General features: G+C 42.2%; 1 protein-coding gene across 3 annotated transcripts in view; it reads right to left on the bottom strand.

Moving 5' to 3' along the window:
• Nucleotides 1-211: 211 nt before the first annotated feature.
• The window catches only part of LOC141047373 (ADP-ribosylation factor-like protein 8A), a 40,113-nt gene continuing 13,072 nt past the window's right edge, over nucleotides 212-27,252 (bottom strand). Inside the window, exons 3-8 of one of the 3 annotated variants that reach the window (XR_012219792.1) lie at nucleotides 26,229-26,302; nucleotides 22,861-22,954; nucleotides 18,341-18,408; nucleotides 13,716-13,786; nucleotides 12,687-12,751; nucleotides 212-1,302 (exon numbers count right to left, since the gene is read on the bottom strand). Coding sequence is in view for 2 of the 3 variants with exons in the window: in XM_073542427.1 (XP_073398528.1) it covers nucleotides 1,253-1,302; nucleotides 13,716-13,786; nucleotides 18,341-18,408; nucleotides 22,861-22,954; nucleotides 26,229-26,302 (357 nt within the window). In the remaining variant the exon portion in view is untranslated. Of the gene's footprint in view, nucleotides 1,303-12,686; nucleotides 12,752-13,715; nucleotides 13,787-18,340; nucleotides 18,409-22,860; nucleotides 22,955-26,228; nucleotides 26,303-27,252 lie in introns of those variants that run through there. The other 2 variants (XM_073542427.1, XM_073542429.1) reach the window with 2 other exon arrangements.

Raw genomic sequence — 27,252 nt, 5'->3', positions numbered from 1 at the left:
CATACTTCTCAGGTGGTGGCTTATATTTGAAAGAACTAAAGGATAAGAGGTGCGAATTCTGTCACGCCGGATCCCTAATTCCCCAATCACCTGTCTGGAGTTCCCATATACAGTACATTAGACTGTTGGCACAAACCGTTGATATCGCCGAGACTGGCAGGCAATCTAATGTGTATGGTGGGGCTTAAATAATAGAGTAAGTCATAAAAAGTTTCAATGTTGACAAAGTTATTAATTTATTAGACAGAAAAGAAAAAATATACACAAGAAACAGACCTCAAGAAACAAAGCAAAAAAAGTCTGTGTAATTAGTAGACTGTATAACAGTGCCAATGTCAGCACTGACCAGGAGATGGCAAACTGTTCTGAATATCTATTAACAAACATTTGCTGTAGTCTTAGACGTGAGTGGCACTTCCAATACTCAGACGCATAGAATGCAGCTTTTCTGTATTTCTACATGAGACAAGTACTTCATTAAAGATGCATTTCCTTCTAACAGGTGGTGAGCACCTGGATTAAAGTCATCCAAAACCTTTCAAATACCAAGTCATCTTATAAAATAAATTCACGCCGAAAAAAAATTATTCAACCGGTTTTATCCACCTTTTTGTTCTGCTCCTTAAGATGGGGTCACCTCTTCAGATGATGAGCACTGGGTCGAGCCGAGCGCAGGCCATTATTGCCTATATACTTATCTTCTGTAGCAGGTTTATAGAAATAGTCTAGAAAATGGCCTGTTCTTTTTGTCTTTCGGTATAATTTATGTTGTGAACCATTAGTTTAGACATACCAGTCTGTGAACAGCTATATGATATTCCATACATACATACATATATATATATTGACAAGGTGGTCTATATAAATTAATGTTGATACGTTATCAGTCAACCAGCAGATAACTAAATTCATACATTTAAATAAACACAGAGAAAAGGAAATTATATACATGGACACGGGAATAGATATATACACACACTCCAACAACAAGAAAGGGCTATCATAGAGATGGCTGAATGAGCTAGGAGGTGGACAATATCTTACAATGGAAGTGAGGAGAGTGTAAAAATACCATTAAAATCGAGACGTAAGGAAATGAGAAGAAGGGAGAGAGAATACCCAAAAAGATAAGGAGGAAAAAGAGAGAATTGAGGACTTGGACGCCTTTCCTTTTTCTCGGTATTTGTGGTAAGTCCTAGAAGGAACACATTCTCCAGGATATTTAAAAGTGGTAGCCAGGAATTTGGTGTTTTCAGCTCCTCCGGGACTTGGAGTGCTGAATAAGCCACTGTAGAGTGATGTCTGAAAGAAGCGTACAAGATATTACAAAACACAGGAGGAAGCAAGCACCATACAATCATCCATGTGCATATTATTTATGTATCTTATTTGCTTATATAGCAGCTGCATACGCCACATATTCCACCACTGTCCCCATCGGGGCTCACAATCTGAATTCCCTATCAGTATGTCTTGAAAATAAAGCTATTATAATTTGACAATATGTTTTATGCCAGCTATACAGATGATTTTTAAAATCAATTTTTGTTTCAGCAAAAAAGATGAACAAAGAATCAATTTCCTATGTAGATCTTTTATATGACTAGACTACATGGGGGTCTTAACTATCCAGACATGCGCACCCTGGACCTGGCATCATAAGCTACTGGATTCACAAAACCTCCTACTATAGACTGAGAACTGGGCAAGTCGTGCTCATCCTCTCTTCCCATGGGGCGATGGGAGAACACTGGCGGGACTGAAAGTTAATCAGAATACTTAAAAGGCTAGATCCCCTCCTGTCCTTACATAAAGCCTTGGTTAAACACCCGAATATTCAAATGTAACCCCAAACATTGTGTAAAACAGGGTCTACGCCTGACTGGTCAATTCAGAATCAATACACTCACTGTAGAGCCTTTGGGAGAATGACTCCAACCTACACTCTCCTCTACGAGTCTGCCCACCTGCAGCAGCAAACTATGCAGGCAAATGCCTCCGAGACATCAATCCTTTAATAAAGAAAATAATCAATGCTGCCATTATAATCCATAGTTTGCCAATATATTATATTACTTGTTATATGCCAGTTGTATTCCAGCTTTATAAAATCAGGCTAAGCCTGCATATACTGTTAGATATTCTGAAAGATGTCACACAGAAACAAGACATCTGATTTGATTGGTCTCCATATTATAGGGCAGACTCATGCCAGTTACCATGTTACTATTAAAGGGGTTGTCAGGTCTAAAAATGATAAGTCTGCAGTCTATGGAGCAAGATCGTGCCCACTAATCGGCTGCACCCACCGGACAGCAGCACCATCGCACCATACACTTGTATGGAGCAAGACCGTGCCCACTGGCCAGCAGCACCTACTGGACGGCTGCACCCTTGCTGCATATACTTGTATGAAGCAAGGCCGTGCTCCTCAGACAGCTTCTGCCAGACAGCAGGCATATCACATACATCACCGCCATTCCCGGCTCAGAAACCGAAGAATCCTCGCAGCGCAGAGTCCGTGCACAGGGGAGATTTGTAAGTCTGCACTCACACAGAGTGACTGCAGACTTATCACTTTAGACCGCACAACCCCTTTAAGTTTGATACTCAGTGCGTATAAATATATCGGAAGAGCTCACCCTGTCCAGACATCCTCCAAACTAATAAGGGTGCGGTGCATGGACACAGGCCGTGGGCTAGCTCCCGGGGAAAATGGTCAGGAAGAAGGCAGGATGCATCCAGGAACTTCAATTGTGGTTGCTGAATGTGTTCTACATGAATATCTGCTAACATTATCATAGAATCACACTGTACTTGTTTCTAGATTTGCCTTTTTTCTCCACAAATCCTGCATCTTTCTCATTTTGAGAGCATTAACCACAAAAGACACGGCATTAACCCTTACCGTCTGTTTTATAATCCTTCTGTATCCCACACTCATCACTATCCTCTTCCCTTCTTCTGCCCCACGCCGCTCTCCTCCTTTTCCCAGTTTCTCTTTGATGCTTCTCCTATCCGCCTCCTTCTTTACTCTCCCTTTCCCCCCTCTTTCCTTTCCTCTGCTTTCTTGCATTCTCATTCCTGCTCTCCCCTTTGAATTATTATTATAACCAATTAGACCATACTTTGGTTTTCAGACACTATCATACCTTTAACCATTCACTATAGATATGGCTTTCCTCTCCCCTTTTTCCTTTACTACTTATAGCTGTTCTCCCCATTTTTCTTCTTTCTTTTCTTCCTTTAGGCTATGTGCCCACGTTGCAGAATTGCTGCGGAATTGTCTGCAGCATTTCCGCAACTCCCCGCCGCGGGTAAAACACATGCGGAATTCGGATGCGGTTTCCCGCAAAACACTAGCGTTTTGCAAGCGTTTTTAGTTTGTAGAATGCTTGTGCTGCTTTCCAAGCAATGTGAAGCATCGCTTGGAAAAGTGATTGACAGGTTGGTCACACTTATCAAGCATAGCGCTTGACAAATATGAGCAACTTTTTACTATTGAGGCAGCCTATGCAACATCAGTAGTAAAAGATAGAATGTTAAAAATAATAATAAAAAAAATGGTTATTCTCACCTTCCGATGGCCCCCGATCTCCTCAGCGATGCTGCCGGTAGGTTCCGGTCCCAGGGATGCTTTGCGCGAAGGACCTCTGTGACGTCACGCTCGTGAGACAGCGACGTCATCTCAGGTGATTCGCGCAATGCATCCCTGAGACCGGAAGTTGCTGGCAGCGTGGTGAGAGGCGGGAAAGACTCCGGGGGCCGGCGGAGGGTGAGTATATCACTATTTATGATTTTTATTCTATTTTTTACAGGAATATGGTACCCAGGGCATGGAGGAGAGTATCCTCTCCTCCAGACCCTGGGTACCATCAGCACATGAAGCACTCACTTTACGCATATTGGGCACAGCCACATGCGTAAAGGGAGCGTTTCAATGCAATCCTATGGCGGTGGAATCACCGCGATTCCGCAGAAATAACGGATATGCTGCGGATTTTACCGCTATGAGATTCCGCAGTGGTAAAATCCGCAGCATGGGCACAGCAACTGCGGAATCCCATAGGATTGCATGGGGTGCGTTTTAATAGCGTTTAAGCGTTTCCACTGTGGGAAAAAAGCGGCAAAAACGCTTAAAAAAATGCAACGTGTGCACACAGCTTTACCTTTTCGGTTTCTAGTGTTACCTTCTCAATAGGTTATAGCTATTTTTGTCTTGTGTAAAAGGGCTGGTTTTAGACAAAGTGGGGCCCTGGGCAAATGCATAAAGTGGGGCCCCATATGCTCATATATTGCACCATCACACAGAAACATTTTGGTTGTATCTACATGGGCAGCACGGTGGCTCAGTGGATAGCGCTGCAGCCTTGCAGTGCTGGAGTCCTGGGTTCGAATCCCACCAAGGACAACATCTGCAAGGAGTTTGTAACCCCGTGTTTGCGTGGGTTTCCTCCCACATTCCAAAGACATACTGATAGGGAATTTAGATTGTGAGCCCCATCGGGGACAGTGATGATAATGTGTGCAAAACTGTAAAGCGCGCCGCGGTTTAATATTATTAGCGCCATATAAAAATAAAGATTATTTATTATTATTACATGCGCTGAGTTCAGGCCGCTAAACAAGCGCGATCAACAATACTGAAGTCGTTCTACGCTTGTTTCCCGGCCTAATTAGGGTAGGTGTACATACTCAGTAATTGGCAGCACTTTGGACACAGCACATCTCCGCTGCATCCAAAGCGCTGCCGGCTTTTGAACGAAGGTGAATCAGCATGTGTTCACTGAACCGTGTGGAATCACAGCGTCCTATACATTGTATGGGTGAAATTTATGCTGCGGAGACTCGCGACTCCCCAAGATACATAGACATGCTGTGGTCTGGAGAGATGTGCCACATGTCCGTCTCATCAGGTGAGCTGCAGGCGTCTGTGCACGCACAGTAGCCATGGGATTTCTTGAAATCCCATCCACTATGCAATAACATTTGGACTCTGCAAAAGTGTGCAGCATCTAACCGCATCGTTTACACCTACCCTTACTCCGGCTGAGGAAGAATGATTGGGACAAATAGTCCTCAATACAGTATAATGCAGGTCCCATATTGTACATATAGTAAAATGCACTCACCATGGGCCTTGATAGAGAATAATGCAGCCCCCCCACACACAGTATAATGCAGCCCCTTCAGAGTATAATGTAGCACTCGCAGAGTATAATGCATTTTCCCCCACGCAGTATAATTCGGTACCCCCCACAAATGCACACACAGTATAATGCAGCCCCCCCACACACAGTATAGTGCAGCAGACACATACACAACACAGTATAGTGCAGTCCCCACACACACAAACATACACAATAGTTACTGTACCTCTCCTCCTCGTTCCCCGTTGCCCTGTCTTCTGCAGAGCATCTCAGCGTCTCAACAGCTCCACTGCTGGAAAATGCTGAGTGAGAGGCTGAGGGGGAGTGATGGGAGAGGGAGCGTCACATGATGCTCTCTCCTTTTTTATTGAACCAAAGATTTTTTATTATATTCAAATGCCGTTTACATTACATGCAGGCAAAAGCCTATGCAAAATCCAGAACATATACAAAAAAAAATATACGACATTCGAGTTACCCCCCTCATAAGAAAGCCCCCCCTCCTCCCTCCTCCCTCGCCCCCCCAGCCTAATTGCCATAAGACATTCTCAATAAGGTTGACTCTACTGCAACCACTTAGACCAAAGTTTTTCAAAATGCACCTCTTTGTGTCGTCGTCTATAAACTCTTTCTTCTAACCGAACTACATTGTTCACTCGTACAATAAATTCCCCAACCGTCGGGGACTCGGCATCGATCCATTTTTGTGCGATCAGTTTACGGGCAACATATAAAAGTTTTGCTATAATTGGCTTATATGCATTTCCCACAGACACTTCCTCCACATACCCCAACACACACGTTATGGGGTCCCTTCCCACTCCACATTGGTATATCTTCTCAATTTGTTCAATAACCTCCCCCCAATATGAAGAGAGTCTTGGGCAGGACCAGAGCATGTGTAACATTCCCGCGGGTTCAACTCTACATCTTGGACATTCCGCATTGTCCCTCAGGCCCATTTTTTCCATAAGTTCCGGGGTTTTATACGTTCTATGTATAATGTACAGCTGCGATATCCTACCCGGTTCACTCAATGAAAGTTTGGGTATATATTCTAATATAGTGTCCCATATTTCATCTTCTATCTGTCCCACTTCCCTCTCCCATTTAGCTTTTGCCTTTAGGGGAAACCTAATCATGTGGGAGTACAATAGGTCCCGGTAAATGGTGGAAATAACTCCCCTCGTACCCCCAGACGCGCACACATAATCCAACACAACATCTTTTTGTACCATCATATGTGTCATATGTTTCTGTGCCTGGAATGCATGCCTGAGACCGAGGTATCGAAACTCCCCGCTGCTCGAGAGCCCAAACTCTTCTTTTAATACAGAAAATGGCTTGATTTCCGTCCCCTCCAGTAACTGCCACATATATTGCAATCCTTTCCTCTCCCAATCACCAAAATCCTTCAATTTACACAGTTTTGATAGGCTTGCATTATCCCAAATAGGCGTGTACGTCGTCAATTCCCCAATTCCTCTGAGACTCTTAATATTTTGCCATATTTTATGCATTAACCTAAAAGTAGGTAGTCCTTTTCCATGACTCACAAAGCATCCCGCCTCCAGACTCTGTATTAATATTTTTTTATTGGTCAGTTGGGCCAAAATTTTTCCCATAACATTTAAATTTCCCTCCTCTTGCCAACCTCTGAAGTGCTGCCCTTGCGTTGCTATAAAGTATATCCATGGGTTTGGTGCCGCCAGCCCTCCTTCCTCCTTCCCCCTTTGGAGCACTTCCAGTTTAAGTTTTGCTTGTTTTTTCCCCCAAATTAGTTCCCTAAAAATAGTATTAATTTTATAAAATCTTCTCTTTGGGATCCACACCGGGGTATTATGGAGAATATACACCAACTGAGGCATCATTATCATTTTAAGTAGGTTCGTCCTCCCTACTATTGACAATACTAGTTTACACCATGCTGTCATCTTGGCTTTAAGTTTAACTAATAAAGGATCCAGGTTTAATTCGAGAAATCTAGATATAGGCATTGATACCCATATTCCGAGGTATTTAAATTCATTAACTACTTTCAGCTGTCCATCCACCCCACCTATATGTGGACATCCCAATTCCCGGTCAATCCCCATGATACATGATTTGTCCCAATTAATTCTCAATCCGGAAAAGGATCCAAATCTTTCTATAAGGGCCATAACCTTAGTCAACGAATCTCCCCCATCTTGCAGAAAAAGGAGTATGTCATCTGCATATAGGGCAATCTTTTCCTCCAGATTCCCATATCTGAAGCCCTGTATTTCTGTGGAGTTACGAATTTTAATCGCTAATGGCTCCATTGCCACCGCAAATAGCAACGGCGATAAGGGGCATCCCTGACGAGTTCCTCTGAACAACCCAAACGACTCCGAGGTCTCCCCGTTAATCCTAATGTACCCCTTTGGATCCACGTATAATAATTTAATCCAGGAAATAAATCTATGTCCGAATCCCATTAACTTCAATACTGCCCATAGATAATTCCACTCTACCCTATCAAATGCCTTTCGTGCATCCAGCGAGGCCACCACCCTTTCCCCTTCATTATCTGCCGGGAGTTGTATATTTAGAAAGAGTCTACGTAGGTTAATGGCGGTAGATCTATTTTGTAAAAAACCCGATTGGTCTGGATGTATCAATTTTTGAACAACCCCAGACATTCTTATCGCCAACATTTTAGCTAATATTTTAACGTCTGACGTCAATAACGAGATGGGTCTATAGGATTCAACGGATGAGGCATCTTTCCCCTCTTTAGGAATAACCACAATTACGGCCTCCCTCATAGACCTCGGCAAAGCCCCTCTCTCCGCTGCATCTTCAAATACCTCCTTAAGTTTAGGTGCTACGACCTCTATTAGTTCCTTATATGCTTCTCCCGGGATACCGTCAGAGCCAGGTGACCTATTATTTGCCAATGACAGAATAGCCTTCGCCACTTCCTCTACAGTAAATAATTCTTCCAGATTCTGTTTATCAGTATCATCTAACTTAGGTATCTCTATCTCTTGTAAGTATCTATCCATTTCTTGTTCTCTAACCCCCAATTCTGAGGTATATAATTTTACATAGTATTCCCGGAAACATTCCAATATCCCAGAGGTGGCTTTATGAGTTACCCCATCCTCCTTGACAATTTTATATATCTGTGTGGACCCTTTCTGCGCCGCAGATATCACTGACAGTAAGTGTCCCACCTTTTCCCCTTCGTCATAGAACAGTGCTCTCTGGAATGCCCTTTTCTTGTCTATCCCTTGTAAATATAACTTATTTACTTCTTCTTGTGCTTCTTTTAATGCCTTTTTAGTGGCGATACTGGGCCTACGTATCATTTCCTCCTCTACCCTGCTCAATCTGTCTGTAGTCTCTTGGTTTACCTGTCTCGTTTGTGTCTTACGTCTCTAAATATCTCGTATGAATAGTCCCCTTAAATATGCTTTCATGGTATCCCACACTATAAGTGAGTCAGCAGAACCTTCATTTAATTGGAAGAATTCAATAAGATCTTTTTTAATAATTTCCATATTAAGACATTTGAGCCATTCCGGATGTATTGTCCCCCCTACTCTCCTCCTTTTTCCCACTCCCAGTCTCAAACTAACTTCAATTGCCTTATGGTCGGAGATAACTCTCTGTAAATATTCCACCGTCCCAACTATTCCGTCCATGCCCCTGTTACCTAATGCTAAGTCTATGCGCGATAAGGCACGATACGAGGACGAATAACACGAAAAGCATTTGTTCCCCTCATTCCGCACTCTCCATAAGTCTATCATACCCATCTCACTAACATATGTCCCGAATGGAGTCATCCTATCCTTCCTGGGGTTAATTCCCCCGATTCCCACACGATCCCAATACTCGTTCATGACATTGTTAACGTCCCCTAATATTAACACCGGACATTCCCCTCCCCCCCGTCCACTCAAAAATCTCTTGTAGTTTCTTTTTCGAATATGGGGGTGGAATATAAAGTGCCACTATGATCACACATACACCAGAAATTCGGCATCTCAGGGAAACAAACTGCCCATCCCTATCTACGTAAGATTCAATTTCCTCGTAGTGAGCATGAGAATGTATCAGTACAGAGACTCCCCTCGCATAGGCCGAATACATAGAGTGATAGGCCCGGGTAATCCATTTTTTCTCTAGCCATTTTTCTTTTCCTTTAATCAAGTGAGTTTCTAGTAAACACGTAATAGCTGGATTGTGCTTTCTAATTTCTGCCATGACTGCCGCTCTTTTACTTGGATCTGAAACCCCCCTCACATTCCAACTTAGAATTCTTGTATCACCACTCATTATGTCCTATGAACATCAGTTGTAGTCGGTCTCTTGTAGTCCCTTTATCACATTGCAGTATGAAAACTCTCCCACAACATATCCCCCCCTGATCCCCCCCGCCCCCCCTCTCCCCTCCTTCCCCGTATAACAGATTCTCTCTCTCCAACGAGAGAGGGTGCAACTGGCACCTAGCTACTGTGAGCCCACGAATAGCCACTGAACCTCCTTCACTTGGGCGTACATCGCTCCCACCGTCACATACAAACATGCCCAATAGGCCACATAACTTTTTCTAACATGGATAATTCAATAAACATTAAAAAAAAAACCAAAAAAAAAAAAACCCAGGATCTACGACCCAAAAATAGACCTGAGTACCCAGGCGTCGCGGGGCACAGATTCAAAAATAGAGAAAAAATGTCCGAAAAATTCTTCTTCAGCCTTTTCCTTCTTTCTCAGCCCTTAGTTTGGAGTGGTTGATTTCCATCCACTTGACGGCCTCCTCTGGGGTTGGAAAAAACTGAACAGACCCCAAAGCTGCTACTCTCAGTTTGGCGGGATATAACATAGAGTACTTCACTCCCAGCACTCTCAGTCCTTTCTTGACCTCGCCAAATTTCATCCGCATTTTCTGAACCTCTGCTGAATAGTCCGGATATATTTCAATACGGCGTCCATTAAATATGAGGTCCTCCTTCTTCCTAGCCTCCCGGAGGATAGTCTCTCTCTATCTCTGCAGTTAAGTATCCTGGCCAACATTGTACGGGGGGCACTACCCGGAGGGAGGGGGTCGCAGGGGAACGCGGTGTGCTCTCTCTACCGCAAACACCCTGGAGAGTGTGTCTCTGCCAATTTTAGATAGGATCCATTGCTCAGTAAAGTCAGTGGGGTCGTTACCCTCTACTTTTTCCGGGAATCCCACAAATCTAAGATTGTTTCTCCTAGATCTATTTTCTAGATCATCTTGTTTTAAGTGCACTTCTGAAATCTTTTGCGTGTGCTGGTTCTGAGTTTTCTGCATTTTATTTACAGTGTCCTCAGTGGTGCTCACCAGGGCTGTGGAGTCGGTAAGCCAAACCTGCGACTCCGACTCCTCAATTTCCCTTACACCGACTCCGACTCCAACTCCGACTCCGACTCCCACACATATTGCTTATATTTAAGTGAAAAATTTATTGTAGTACAATGTGAACCTCAGACATTTAATCATTTTTATGATCCAATAATCAAGATATTTAGATAGAACAGAATATATATTGGTGTACTACCCGGTTTTCATTCTTTTTGGTACAGATAAGATATGGATAGACAGATATGGATAAATGGATAGATAGAGCAGATTTCTAATCTGCTTTTGCTATTGAGTAACATTATCTATGAGCTCAAAAACCTTTCAGGTGATGCAGTTTTTTAAAAAGATGATCAACTTTTGCAGCTGAAAAACGTATCCTCAAAAAACACAGGAAAAACGCTGTGTGTGAATGTAGCCTTAGATCAGGAATATAACAGCCATTTATAGGACATTTCATAACTTTCCCAAACTCCTATGAAAAAATATTCAGCACATCCTGCATTGAATTACTGTACCCAATTTATTATATATTTTAGGAGTCGGAGTCGGTCCATTTTATACCGACTCCAACTCCGACTCCACCAAAATGAGCACCGACTCCGACTCCACGACTCCGACTCCACAGCCCTGGTGCTCACTCTCTCTTCCACAGCACCCATCCTAGCATCCGCCTTGTTTAGTGCCTCTTTAATTCCAATAATTTCTTCCTTAATATTATCAACCCGGCTGCTCAACTTAGTCAGTGTTTTTTTACAGAACAATACCACCAGAAAGACATCTTTTAAAGTTGGTTCCCCTTCAGGGCCCTCCTCGTCAGCTTCACTATCCTCCTCTTCAGATGCACACTCAGAGACAGTGACTCCCCCTCCCCCCTCCTCCCTGCTTTCAGCCTCTCCTGCAGCTTCGTTGCTCATTCTCTCTCCCTCCAGCACAGTACCTTCTCCAGTGCCCCCCTCATCTTCCCTTGCAAAGCGCTGCAGCTTCTGGATAATTTGTGACCTTCTGCCATAGTTCTCAGTCAGTCTCTGTGCCTCCTCCACTCTCCCGGCGCCATCTTGTGCAGCCACACTGCCGTCCTCCCCGACGTCTTTCTGCCTCCTCCTCCCCATCTCCGCACTCTTCTTCACTCCCGGTGTCTCCACTCGGCCCTCGGGCACCCACCACAGCAGTAAGTGTGCACGGGTCTCTGTTATGTCGGCCTATTAAGGATTATTCTTCAGAATGACAGTGGAGCTCCTCAGCCTCACGTCCTCTCACATCCGCGCCAGGCCACGCCCCCCCATGATGCTCTCTCCTTAATCACTGCTTTCAACTGTATTGGCATCTATGATGAATGCGCGATGGGGGGGCCGTACCGGGCCCCTCTTACTCAGGGCTCTATAGCGGCCACTGGTAGGGGGCCCCTGGAGGAGCGGGGGTCCCAGGCTGCTGCCTGGTTTGCCTGCCCCCAACGCCGGCCCTGCATGTGTGAAAAGTCTTAGGCCTCTTTCACACTTCAGTTTTTTTGCATCAGTTCAAATCCGCCAAAAAGTCATACAAGCGGATCCGTTGTTAACTGATGTGAACGGATGGCACAGGATCCGTTTTTAGACGGATCCTGAAAATGCGGAAATTTAAAGGAAATGCTGGAGAGAGAGAGAGAGAGAGAGAGAGAGAGAGAGAGAGAGAGAGAGAGAGAGAGAGAATTTTGTTTTGTCCGGCACCCAGATTTCGGGTTAAATTAGTGTCTGGAGGATCCGCCAGAGGAAAAAAATGTTACAAGGTCCGTTTTGAAATCTTTGAGGATGGTGACGGACAGCAACTTTTGGCGGATCCTCAAAAAAAACGGATGCAACGGACAGCAATCCGCCATTAATGCAAGTCAATGGGGGAAAAAACGGATCCTCAAAAAAAATTTGAGGATCCGTTTTTTTCAAAACCTGGCGGATTGTGACTGATTGTAAAAACCGGAAGTGTGAAAGAGGCCTTACTCGTGTTTTACCTCCATTTTAGTTTGAATTCCCGCTTCATAATCTCATCATGTGCCTTTCCATTTTATGCAACCTACTTTTTATTAAATCCACTCCTTTCTTTACATAAAACCTTGGTTGGAAACCTTAATTTTCAAAACCATAACTCCCAAACATTGTATAAAACTTGGCACAAACAGGATCAATGCTTGATTGGTCACTCACTTTAGAGCCTTCGGGAGAATTAAACCCAACTTGGACATCCTTCAAGAGCTCTTAAATTTGCACATCTACAGGGTACACAGTCAAAACATATTATATTACTTGCCATGTGCCAGATCTATAAAACCATGTTTAGTTTCAGCCAAAAGAAATCAAGGCTAACATTGCAGATAATGTTAGATTGTTCTGTAAGATGTTGTTCTATAGATAAGTCACACTTGGCTGAGACAAGTCATGGAGTGTGTAAGCTACATGGAAATGCGGCTGCTCGGTCAAGGTTACACTATTTATGGGTGGACGGGAAAGGTTGTTCCCATCATCCAAGCAGTTAGGTTTGCTCAGCAGTGAGGAGTTTTGAGTTAGAACTGAACAGAGGTTGTTTGCTTGGTGAGAACATTTAACTGCATGTGTGACATTGCCTGAAATACCAAGATTGCTGAGGTTAAAACATTTACTTTGTTTCACTGTGCCTGAAGAAAGGACTGTTGGTATTATTCATTTGCACTAGAGCAAAGCGTTTTTTTTTGAAGCTGTAAAGTTTAAATTGGACAATATATTATATGCTGTTTTGATATAAAAACCCTGTGCCAATATGTATCCAATATATTCTGTATGTGATGACCCTTATGCCTTATAATATATGCAGAAGGTACCTAATATGGGCATTATAAGAGTGATTCTGTGTGATTAGATTATTTTACATTAAGGAAAGTCTCCTATATAGCGCACAACAGGACTTGCTATACTTTTTAAGTGTCGTATGTACTATTTTCTGGAAACCGTATTAGGTAAGGAGTGAAACTCTAAGCATTGCCATTTTTCATCTGCCACAAAGCCCAATAATGCTGATAGTCTTAGTTCGATATTGCACTTGCCCCAAAGCCATGCTTTCTACATACTGATCCAGCTATTCGGGACTGATGAGATTTCTGGTGTAGCGCACACATGCACACTCCACTCGTCAGAGTCTCCTAGATCAAACTTGTTTTCCCATATTCTAGCCATACGCCATTTATTCTCATTGTTACTTACCAATGTTATCCTTTTCTTTGCAGGAAATGGAGTAGCAGCAGATCTCCCGATCTTGGATTGCTGATAGGTTCCTAAAGAGGAAAGAGAGCTGAATGAATAGAGCTCATCTACACCTGTGAGGTAGAACCTTTTCTGTCTGGTTACATTATTATTACGGTTGAACATGTTCATCAAGCTAAACCAAGGCAAAAGGATGTGAAGGACAATGGAGAAAAAGCTTACTATATAACATTGAGAGGGGAGAAAGGCTGGTAATGAATGGACACAAATGACCGAGAAGAACTATACAACATCACAAGGAATGGAGAATGATCATGCCAAGTAGTAGCAGTATGAACTGAAGTACATGAGATCTGTAAGGTTCTGTACAGCACAGATACCATGGTTCTGTTATATATATTGGGCAATATTTCAGTACCCAGAAACTGGCTCACTAATTACATAGCCAATAAAATATGCAAAAATTGACCAGCTGTGGAGTTCAAATCTGCACCGCCATTCAACCGGTGCAATTTAGAGTTTCCAACCAAGAAAATCGCGCAGGAAAATGAGCAGCGTGTCTGCCCTTATAGATCACGGTGTTAGCGGGACTACACTGTGTGCAGAATTATTAGGCAAATGAGTATTTTGATCACATCATCCTTTTCATACATGTTGTCCTACTCCAAGCTATATAGGCTTGAAAGCCAACTGCCAATTATGTAAATCAGATTATTTGCATCTCTGTAATGAGGAGAGGTGTGGTCTAATGACATCAACACCCTATATAAGGTGTGCTTAATTATTAGGCAACTTCCTTTCCTTTGGCAAAATGGGTCCGAAGAAAGACTTGACGTACTCTGAAAAGTCAAAAATTGTGACATGTCTTGCAGAGGGATGCAGCAGTCTTGAAATTGTCAAACTTTTGAAGCGTGATCACCGAACAATCAAACATTTCATGGCAAATATCCAACAGGGTCGCAAGAAGCGTGTTGATAAAAAAAGGCGCAAAATAACTGCCCATGAATTGAGGAAAATGAAGCGTCAAGCTGCCAAGATCCCATTTGCCACCAGTTTTGCCATATTTCAGAGCTGCAACGTTACTGCAGTATCAAAAAGCACAAGGTGTGCCATACTCTGGGACATGGCCAAGGTAAGGAAGGCTGGAAAACGACCACCTTTGAACAAGAAACATAAGATAAAACGTCAAGACTGGGCCAAGAAATATCTTAAGACTGATTTTTCTAAGGTTTTATGGACTGATGAAATGAGAGTGACTCTTGATGGGCCCGAGGCTGGATCAGTAAAGGGCAGAGAGCTCCACTCCGACTCAGACGCCAGCAAGGTGGAGGTGGGGTACTGGTATGGGCTGGTATCATCAAAGATGACCTTGTGGAACCTTTTCGGGTTGAGGATTGAGTGAAGCTCAACTCCCAGACCTACTGCCAGTTTCTGGAAGACACCTTCTTCAAGCAGTGGTACAGGAAGAAGTCGGTATCGTTCAAGAAAAACACGATTTTCATGCAGGCCAATGCTCCATCACATGCATCCAAATACTCCACAGCGTGGCTGGCCAGTAAAGGTCTAAAAGAAGAAAAAATAATGACATGGCCCCCTTGTTCACCTGATCTGAACCCAATAGAGAACCTGTGGTCCCTCATAAAATGTGAGATCTACAGGGAGTGAAAACAGTACACCTCTCCGAACAGTGTTTGGGAGGCTGTGCTGGTTGCTGCATGCAATGTTGATCATCAACAGATCAAGCAACTGACAGAATCTATGGATGGAAGGCTTCTGAGTGTCATCCTAAAGAAAGGTGGCTATATTGGTCCCTGATTTTTTTTTTTTTTTTTTGAATGTCAGAAATGTTTATTTCTAAATTTTGTGTTGTTATATTGGTTTACCTGGTGAAAATAAACAAGTGAGATGGGTATATATTTGGTTTTTATTAAGTTGCCTAATAATTATGCACAGTAATAGTTACCTGAAAAAACTGATATCCTCCTAAGATAGCCAAATGTAAAAAAAAAACCCACTCCAACTTCCAAAAATATTAAGCTTTGATATTTATGAGTCTTTTGGGTTGATTGAGAACATAGTTGTTGTTCAATAATAAAAAGAATCCTCTCAAATACAACTTGCCTAATAATTCTGCACTCAGTGTATTGTGAACTTTCCATGACATTAACCCCTTCACACCCGAGCCTGTTTTTGCCTTCGTGACCGGGCCAATTTTTTCAATTCTGACCAGTGTCACTTTATGAGGTCATAACTCTAGAACGCTTCAACGGATCCTACTGATTCTGACATTGTTTTCTCATGACATATTGTACTTCATGATGGTGGTAAAATTTTTTAGATATGAGCTGCGCTTATTTGTTAAAAAAATCAAAATTTGGCAAAAATTTAGAAAATTTTGCAATTTTCAAACTTTTAATTTTTATGCCCTTAAATCAGAGAGTGATATCGCACAAAATAGTTAATAAATAACATTTCCCACATGTCTACTTTACATCTGCACAATTTTGGAAACATAATTTTTTTTTTTTTAGGAAGTTATAAGGGTTAAAAGTTGACCAGCGATTTCTCATTTTTACAACAAAATTTGCAACACCATTTTTTTTTAGGGACCACCTCACATTTGAAGTGAGTTTGGGGGGTCAATATAACAAAAAATACGCAAAAGTGACACCATTCTAAAAACTGCACCTCTCAATGTACTCAAAACCACATTTAAGAAGTTTATTAACCCTTCAGGTGCTTCACATGAATGAATGGAATATGGAAGGAAAAAATAAACATTTAACTTTTTTTCACAAACATTTTACTTCAAAACCATTTTTTTTTTATTTTCACAAGTGTAAAAAGAGAAAATGAACCACAAAATTTTTTGTGCAATTTCTCCCGAATACGCAGATACCCGTATGTGGGGCTAAACCACTGTTTGAGCACACGACAGAGCTCAGAACGGAAGGAGCGCCGTTTGACTTTTTCAATGCAGAATTGGCAGGAATTGAGATCGGATGCCATGTCGCATTTGGAGAGCCCCCAATGTACCTAAACAGTGGAAACCCCCCACAAGTGACCCCATTTTGGAAACTAGACCCCTTAAAGAACTTATCTAGATGTGTTGTGAACACTTTGAACCCCCAAGTGCTTCACAGAAGTTTATAACGTAGAGCCATGAAAATAAAAAATCATTTTTTTTTCCACAAAATGACCTTTTAGCCCCCATTTTTTATTTTCACAAGGGTAACAGGAGAAATTGGACCCCAAAAGTTGTTGTCCAATTTGTCCTGAGTACGCTGATACCCCATATGTGGAAGAAATCTACTGTTTGGGCACACGGTGGGGCTCGGAAGGGAAGTAGTGACGTTCTGAAATGCAGACTTTGATGGAATGGTCTGCGGGTGTCATGTGCGTTTGCAGAGCCCCTGATGTACCTAAACAGTGGAAATCCCCCACAAGTGACCCCATTTTGGAAACTAGACCCCCCAAGGAACTTATCTAGATGTGTGGTGAGCACTTTGAACCCCCAAGTGTTTCAGTAAAGTTTATAATGTAGAGGCGTGAAAATAAAAAAATCATTTTTTTTCCACAAAAATGATCTTTTAGCCCCCAATTTTTATTTTCACAAGGGTAACAGGAGAAATTGGACCCTAAGAGTTGTTGTACAATTTGTCCTGAGTACGCTGGTACCCCATATGTGGGAGAAAACTACTGTTTGGGCTCACGGTGGGGCTCGGAAGGGAAGTAGTGACGTTCTGAAATGCAGACTTTGATGGAATGGTCTGCGGGCGTCATATTGCATTTACAGAGCCCCTGATGTACCTAAACAGTGGAAACCCACAATTCTAATTCCAACCCTAACCCCAACACACCCCTAACCCTAATCTCAGCCCTAACCATAACCCTAACCACAAACCTAACACCAACACACCCATAACCTTAATCCCAGCCCTAGCCCTAGCCCTAACCTGTGTACCTGCTTTTTTCTTTTTTTTTCTTTACTTTTTTTTATTTTTGTGACAAGATCGCTGCGCTGCGATCTGACTCATAGTAACGCCACTTCTCCTCTGATCTCACACTGACAGATGATCAGAGGAGAAGCAGCGTTACTATGTGACTAGATCGCTGCCTGGCACACTGTAACGTGACTTCTCCTCTGATCTCACAATGACAGATGATCAGAGGTGAAGCAGCGTTACTGTGTGACAAGATCGCTGCCTGGCACAGCTGTGCCAGGCAGCGATCAGCTGTGCCAGGCAGCGATCTAGTCACACAGTAACGCTGCTTCACCTCTGATCATCTGTCAGTGAGATCAGAGGGAGAAGCCGCGTTACAATGAGGGAGATCGCCGGGAAACAAGCAGCTTTCCCAGCGATCGCTCCCATTGGCTGCTGTGACGCTGACGTCATCAGGACCTGAACCAATCAGGTCTCGATGACGTCGGGGGTCCCAGCATGCATTGTGCACCGGGATCCCCGCGTTGTAAGGTATGTGGGGGTCCCGGGGGGCACAAAACCGCCGACAGTAGATTAACGTCGGCGCTGCACAAAGCCCAGCAAGCGCCAACGTTTATCTACAGTGGGCGGTCGGGAAGCGGTTAACATTTATTTTAATAGAGTAGTATACCATATACTCACATTCTTTCAATTAACTCTTTCTCATCAAGAGCGCCAGCAATGTCTCTCTTGTTTCCAAGAACAAGGACCTGAAAAAGAAACATAAAAACGGCTTAATAATGAAATTATTTTGTTTGACATAATTGCTCTACCACATATCAAAAAAAGATAAACACAAAAAACAGAAAATACCTGGAAGACATATTCCCACGTAGCGTAAATGTTGTGTTTTTTTTCTGCTGCATTTCATTCAGCCGTGAATTCATAAAAATTCCTGCCCACAGCAAGAACTCAAGTAAAATAGCAGTTGTGTATATTGTAATCATATTATAAAGCACTGTGTACTTACAATTGCTCATTTTGCCTTTCTGCGCAGCTAATTCTTGTCTCTTACATTACGTCTGTATCATGTGATTAAAAACTGATGAGCTGAATCCTAAGCTCTATGTAGACACAGGAGGTAAATTTTCCTTGTATGAGTCATCAGTCACTGCAAAAGTCTATGGAAGGGGGAAGGAGGGAGCAGCTGAGTCAGGATTTTAAGGGTATGTTTCCACGGTCAGTATTGGCAGCGTTTTGGACGCAGCTCCGTCCCAAGCGCTGCCGGCTTTTTTACGCACGGTGATTCCTCATGTGAGATGGGATTTCATAAAATCCCCTCCACTATGCTGTAACATCTGGACGCTGCAGATTGGACGCTGCGACCAATCTGCAGCGTTTACTGACCGTGGAAACATACCCTAAGGGGGGGGGGGGGGGGGGGGAGACTTCCTGTTTCTACATAGAGCAAAGAAAAGAGAAGAATTCGCTGGGTAAAAAGGCAAAAGGAGCAATTGTAAGTACACAGTGCTATATAATATGATGACTGCAATATGATACGATAAAAACTTTAATGGGAGCGCTTCTTTAAAGAGAACCTGTCACCAGCAAAAAATGCTATTAACCTGCAGATATGGGGTTAATCTGCAAGGTAATAACCTTAATAAAATGTCCGGCACCTACACATGGCCACAAACTGTGGGGAGAAAATTAACTCTATACCCCCCGCACCGTCCCGATTTCAGTATACAGAGCGGCAACTGTAACCGTGCCCCCCCAGCCCTGATTGGGGCTCAGCTGTCAGTCAGGGCGGGGGTGCAATTACAGTGGCCGCTCTGTATACTCTGAGCGGTGACTGAACCAGCACCGGCACTCCCCTCGTGACTGAAACGTAATATTGAGGGGAAAATAAAGTACATTTTCTTGCCGCGGCTAAGTTTGGCTGCCAGGCAGATTAACCCCATAACTGCAGGCTAACAGCGGTTTTTTCTGGTGACGGGTTCCCTTTTAGTGCAGGATCCCAGCATTTTTTGCCCTAAAACATAAAAATACCCATTCTATCAAATCTGCACTAAATAAGCACCGAAAAGGGTAAACTGTATAAATATGTAGCAAAACCGCACTAACCAGAGCAGATTGCTATTGCGCATTTAGGTGTGAACACCTGAAGAATAAATGTAGCGGATAAAAAAAAAAAATATGTGTTTTTGCACGTGGCCACATGGCCTAAATCAAAGGTTTTCCTAAAACACAACCTAAGAAAGTCTGACATTCAGGTTAAGTTCCCACAATGAGATTTTTGCTGTGAAAAAAACCACTTTTTTCTTTAAAACAGGACATATTAAAAAGAGACAAAAACTACAGCGTCAAAAACGTGCTAAAAGCGCATGTAAAGAATGCAAATAACTTAATAGGTGCAGAAATACTGCCGAAAATCTGCAACATCAAAGACCACAAACGTGTGAACAGTCCTATAGGTTCTAATGGGTTCTTATGGATGTCTAAATGAAGCATATTTACAATGGAGAGACCGCAGTGGTTGATACCACTGAGGAATCTCAATTCTAAATATTCTTCTATCTACTGGCTAACACGGTACAAAGATATATATCGTTTTAACCTGTTCATGCATAAATACGGATGCTAGACGGACGACAAATAGGGTCACACAGATATCACATGGATGACAATATGGATTAAAATCAGACAATTTTTAATATGTTGGTCTGAATCTGGCTTCACACTGAGATTTATTAAGCAGGGAAACGGCATACATTGGAACAGTGATGAGCGAGCGTGCTGGGATAAGGTGTTATCTGAGCATGCTCGTGTGCTAACCGAGGGTCTTCGGCGTGCTGGAATACTATGTTTGAGTCCCCGCGGCTGCATGTCTTGCTACTGTTAAGACAGCCTCAACATATGCAGGGACTGCCTAACAAACAGGAGAACGTAAACTAATAGTACAATACTCAATTCAGACAAATATTTTGGTTTTGATCTGTCTGTTGTGATCTTTGTGATCCACCGCAGATGGATAAATGCCTGCACACATCTCTGGCCATACGGCAGCCTGCCGGATCTCCGCTCACACAGCTGCGATGCACATACATAACGGTCCACATGAGAAATTGCTGGTGATCTGTTGCCTTATGTTTAATTAATACAACTTCTTATAGTGTCATTAATGGTGAGACGCTGCAGAGAATCTAATGAAATCTAACAAATCACGGAGTCACATTTCTAGAATAGCAATGGGATATAGGTAATCATCATTTGCAAATTATTTATTTTACTTTATTTATTATTACTTATTATGCAGTTTTGGGTTTAGTGTGCATTTAAAGATGACCTATCACTTGCTCAAAAAATATTGAGCTATATAAATCTTTTAAAAATTCATGAGCTCGCCTGATTCTGCATCACTGCACTGCAGAGATATTGATAATTGTTGCTTTTGGAGCATAGTATGTGAAATTTCTACTTACTGTGCAGTTTCTTCAGAGTCTTCTCTGGGGCGGGTGCCCTCCCTACCAGATGATGCCAATCACAGCTTGGCCACATCTGAGGCTGACACATCAGATGCCGAGCTGTGATTGGCAACTTCTGAAAAGGAGGGGTGAAAGTACAAGCCCCGGAGAAGACTCTGAAGAAATGCCCAGTTGGTCTGCCAGGAGAAATTTCACATACTGCGCTCCAACAGCAACAAATGTGAACATCTCAGCAATAGAGAGAAGCAGCTGTACAAACAAGCTGCACACACATAGCTGTTTGCCACATTTAGGATGTGTCTGGTAGTTTAGCGTCTCAATTTTACGAATGGGGTTGAGTTGCAATATCACACACAACCTGTAATAAGGAATTGCACTGTTATTGAAAGATTTCTCATCCGTTCCAACCTCATGAGGTACTGGACATACTAACTTCTGGACATAGGAATTAATTTAAGGTTATTTGAAACTGCCATCTTTGGTGGGCAGAAAACTATGCATAGGGGCTGGGCATATCCAATATGAAAGGGTACCTGTCAGAACCATCTGAGAACCTAAACCAGGGGCATGTCGCTAAACCACATGGTAACAAAGTGATAGACATTGGGCGGCAAACACGTTTCTTTTTCAAGATCTGTGTATCAGCTGTGATTTCTAGACCAGCCACGTGTCTCCAGATCCAGCCTCAGACATAAATGATGCTGTTGGGTTCAGGTCAGTAGAACTCGAGTCGGGTCTGGAAACTGCAGACTGTACATTAAAAACAAGCATCTGAATGTAGCCCAAAGGCTTGGACAGGCAACCGTATTTTCGATCCGACAAAACAGCGGATCACACTTGGACCAACCATATTCTATAAAAATTGCAGCATGCATAATTTGTATCAGATCGCACTTGGTCATGCAAGTCATTGAGTACCTGGAAACATCGGACTGCACTCAGATTACATCAGAGTGTGGCACTGTTTTCACATCTGAGAAAATTGGATCACACTATAATCAAACTCCAATTAGTCATGACTACCTTGCTTCTAGCAAGACCAATCAGCTTTGATTAACATCCACAGGGACGTATCTTTCTTTTTAACCTGGGGCATGTTTAATGCTGCATTACCACACATTACCCTAGTTTAGACCCCTAAATAAGAACTATTTACTGTGTGTTTTACAGCTGACAAGGGGTTCTGCTTAGAGGAAAAGGGCATGGCTTAATAGGGGGTTGTCCACTACTAGAAATTCCCTTATGAATGGCAACAGAATGTTGTATAAAATAAAATAAAAATAAAAAAAATGAATGGCTGCAGCAGTTACAGGGCATTATTTATGGCACGAGATCGGCGGGGAGGACACAAGGTTCAGAGTGGAAGAGCAATACTGGTTCAGGAGGAAATTATACATTTTTTGGAATTTTAGGTAGTGTTCTGGGGCCACTCATAAGGGTTGTTCAGTAATGAACAACCTCTTTAACATGTAACAATATGTTCTAAATTGTGCCTAATCCTAGGCACAAAAAAGTGCTGCAAAGTAAGACAATCAATAGGTTAGTGTCCAAAGATGCATAAAATGTATCATACAGCAAGGGCATTTTTACACTGTCCTAACGGTTCACTGTGAGTGACAGACAAGATCAGTAAATCTGCCCAATTCATTTAAGAGACATGAAAAACCAAGAGATGCCAGGAGAATAAACGCTAACGCTTTGCATGCAGGGAGCGTTGGCGGACAGGAAACTTACCGGAATACCTTGCAGTTGAGCCTTATCCAGTAAATTATGGAGCTCATTTTTTGAGGCCTCAATTTTGTCTTGATCTGCAGCATCCACCATGTAACTATGGAAAGATAAAGGACATCCGTATACAGGACTGCTTCTCTAGCACCCGGATTGGTAACAATAGGACTCGGTATGGTAGAATGAAAGAAGCCGCAAGCTGGCAATTTTTGGGGGACAGTTTTTAGATTTCGTTTTCAGGGTGTGTTTACTATGTAGTAAAAAAAATTTCAGCTTTATTCTGTGGACCAGTACAGATGAGGCAATGCCACAATTCTAGAATGATAGTTCTTGTTCTTGTTCTGTTTCACTACTTTTACAAGAAAAAAATGTGACAAATTATTTTATGGCTCAATATTCTGAAGGCGATTACTTATTTTCCTGCGAGCTGTAGTTTTCATTGAGGCCATTTACTTACCACTTTAACATTTCTTGTTTTACTTTTTTTTCTTATTAAAGTGTGCCATAATAAATGCTTCAATGATCTCCAAAATGCAGGATAAATAATGTGACATTCGAATAGTCAGCCCTATTATAGAAGTCACATTACTAATTACGCTCGCTTGGAAGCGTTTATATATTTCTGGAACAAAAGGAAAAAGGTTTATTTGGCGCTTTGAATGTTTATTTGTATTAGATTTTTGAATGGGTCAGTACATTGCTTTACATTTTTGTACCTTTTTTCTTACTTGAATATTTATTTAATCAGTTCAACAACATACTGACATGCTTCTACATGTGGTGTCCTGTCTGTATAAGCTCTGCTTGTCACCACAAAACCTAAAACCTGCTGCATTTCCCTCCAGTGTGCAGGCCCATATCACATGAACCGTGACCACCACCTGCCCCATTTCCCCCAACAATAAAAGCCTTTAATGCAGGAACCCTAACCACCACCTGCCCCATTTCCCTCCAGTGTGCAGGCCCATATCACATGAAATGTAACCACCACCTGCCCCATTTCCCCAACAATAAAAGCCTTTAATGCAGGAACCCTAACCACCACCTGCCCCATTTCCCTCCAGTGTGCAGGCCCATATCACATGAAATGTAACCACCACCTGCCCCATTTCCCCAACAATAAAAGCCTTTAATGCAGGAACCCTAACCACCACCTGCCCCATTTCCCTCCAGTGTGCAGGCCCATATCACATGAAATGTAACCACCACCTGCCCCATTTCCCCAACAATAAAAGCCTTTAACGCAGGAACCCTAACCACCACCTGCCCCATTTCCCCCAACAATAAAAGCCTTTAATGCAGGAACCCTAACCACCACCTGCCCCATTTCCCCCAGCATACAGGCCTAATTACAGGAACTGTGGCACAAACCTGCCCCATTTCCCCCAGCACAATACAGGCCTGCAATAAAAGGAACTGTATCCACCACATGCCTCAGTCGCCCCCCATAAATGCCATCATTACATGAATTATAACCACAACCTCCTCCATTTCCCCCAGCATTCATGTACACATAATGAAGCGATTTTTGATAATGTATTAAAGAATGAAAGAAGGCCCTGAGATTTATGAAAACTGAAAAAAAAACAAAAAACACTTTGATGCCAATACTAACCAATCGCAGTGGCTTTAGCTCTTCAAGAGCACTTTGGGAAATAGCAACTGCCCTTTGATTGGCTGCTTCTTTACACAGTTCTGGTCAATCTGTGTTTTTTGCAAACTTGCTGTTAAATCAAACCTACTGTGACGACACTGTGTGATTTCATAAAATACCACGGCCCACGGTGTAGTGTTGGCTATGACAATATAGTACAGTAATGACGCCAGCCTAGAAGCTGAAGCATGCGGCTTCTGAAGTGGACGGCACTCGGAGTGATAGGATTTTTGCTTTCTCATCAGAGTAGCTGTATGAGGACTTTGATTTTTTTTTAGATTGAGTTGTATTTGGCAGTGGCAGCATTTTGGGGTACATATACCTTATTTCCAAACATTTATTAACTCTTTAGGGGGAGAAGGAGTATTTCTGCTGGTGTCTTTTGAGGTTTTTTATTGTTTGATGTGTTTTTGAGGTTTCATATTGTCTGCTGTTCCAAGTGAGGCACAACGAAAATGAGACTTTTATTCCATTGGTCAGCTCGATAAGAATGATACCAAATTTATAGTTTTATGTATTATTATTACTTTTCTATAATCAATATACTGTTTTGAAAAAAAATCATGTGGTGCTTGTGTTACCATATTCTGAGTGCCCATGGAGATGAATGAGGACTTATTTGTTTTTTATTCATTTGTATTACACTTTTTTTTAAACACTGTTTACTATTCAGTTTAAATGACAGATTATCGATACGATATAACAATACCCAAAACACACACACAAAAGAAATAAAACATTTTTGGTGGGTTCACGGTCACCTTATTTCTCCACCTATAATTTTTTGCGGTGCAAGCTGTAGTTTTCACTGGTGCCATTTTTGGATTCATATTCATTTTTGATCACTTTTTATTTCAAATTTTTGTAAGGCTTGATGAGCAAAATCCAGCAATTTTGTCATTTTTTTTTATATAAATTATTATACAGATTTATAGCATGGGTTAGTAATATCAAACTGTTTTTAACAATATTTATTAGGCCTTTAACATGTGATCTTATGATTGCATTAGTAATATAGAGCATTATATTAGCAGTGTGGTGTAGTACACTACACTGTCAGCTAGATCCGGTGGAATCTGATTGGTTGTGGTATATGACAGATTTGAAGGGCTTTGTCACGCTTCAGGTCGCCAGAGCAACCAATCGGCATCTGTGAATGCATAATGGGGGTAACATTGGGCTGACAGTGGGAGCGATTTCCCTCTGTTAAACTCCTCATATGCCGCTGTCACACAATTTTTTTTTAAGTTTTCATTTTGGAAAATAAGCAAAATATATATAAAAAAAATCTACAATAATTACTATAACTGGGTAGTCATACTAACCACAATAAAGTTGTCATTTTTACTACACCCTAAATGTCGTGCAAATGTAACCCCCAAATCCATTGTCGGAATTGCTGTTTTTTTCCCCATTCCAACCCAGAAGAATTTTATTTAATGTTTTCACTAGACTAAAAGAGAACTTAAATAATCCCATTAAAATTCAATTTGTTCTGCAAAATATAAACTCACATAAGGATTTGGAGATGAAAAAAATAAAAAAAGCTATGACTCTTGGAAGACGGGATGTAAAATGGAAAAAGTAAAAATGGCTGTGGTGGGAAGGAGTGATGAGTGTGCATGGGTATTGGATATGTAAGGCTGGGATTTCTCATAAGCCATTGTACGCTGCTTACCAATGGGATAAGGAAATCTTCTGCATGCATTAAGATACTCACACAATGGCGCTTACACCTCGGCAATATCTTTCCCACATGCTTCGAAAACGCGGTTGACCTCCAATGTCCCAGAGCTAATAGAAAGAAAAGAGCAAAGAGTGTTATAAATGTCTTATGCACAATCTCTATAACATGTGCGCACAGTCAGTTCAATTTTTGGATAGTTTGTCTTAAAGGGGTATACCAACCCTACATTAAAAAACAACGGTAACAAAATACATCCTGATTGCATTGAAGCAAGACTCACCTTAATGATCCACCGCTGCTCACAGGTCCCACATCGGTCCGTGTACTTACTGTTCAGTCCAGATGTAAAGCCAGACTAGTCTGGTGTCAAAGTAGTTTTCAAATGAAAGCCTTAAACTCTTTAGCAGTCTGTCTGACTCTGATTCATTATTGGGTTTGTCTACTACAATATTTCAAGTTGTAAAATGCTAACAAAAAAAGAAAAAAAAAGAAAAAAAACCACACACACGACACACCTACAGAACTCAGACCGTTTCTTTTTACACTGCTGTCCTTGTCCCCTCCGCTGGTCTTGCTTCATTTTTTAGCAAAAGATGTCATGCGACCACTGGAGTCAATCAGCAATCGCTTTGACAATCTGCTCCAGCCTAAATAAACAGTCTCGGGGGTCTCTTCACTTCTGCTTTGGATGGAACATCAAGGCTACAGAAGCCAATGACTGTCTGCAGCGTTCACATGACACTGCCTGCTGAAAGAAGAAGCGAGGAGACTGAAAAAGGACATAGCTAGCGGTGCAGAGAAAAGGCAGCGGTGCAGTTAAAACCCTTCCTGATTTATTTCATTATTTAAATTAGTCATTGGTTGCTTGTTACCAATCCAAGACAAAGAGCTGGCTCCCTACTGGGACCAATGAGAGCCACTAAAGTCTCTGAATGGCTCACACTGGCGGTAAAATAACGGCGTTGAAACCCGGCCCACCTGAACCAAATCCCACCCATTAGCTGACTTCAAGTACACAGGGTTTCAGCCATAGGTAGGCGAGGTTTCGGGTGCATTC

The sequence above is a fragment of the Dendrobates tinctorius genome, unplaced genomic scaffold, assembly GCF_039654945.1.
Source record: "Dendrobates tinctorius isolate UK_male_01 unplaced genomic scaffold, ASM3965494v1 ptg000127l, whole genome shotgun sequence".
NCBI classification, from domain to species: Eukaryota; Metazoa; Chordata; class Amphibia; order Anura; family Dendrobatidae; genus Dendrobates; species Dendrobates tinctorius.
Note: the sequence above shows the minus strand (reverse complement) of the source record. Positions and strands in the feature narration are given on the sequence as shown.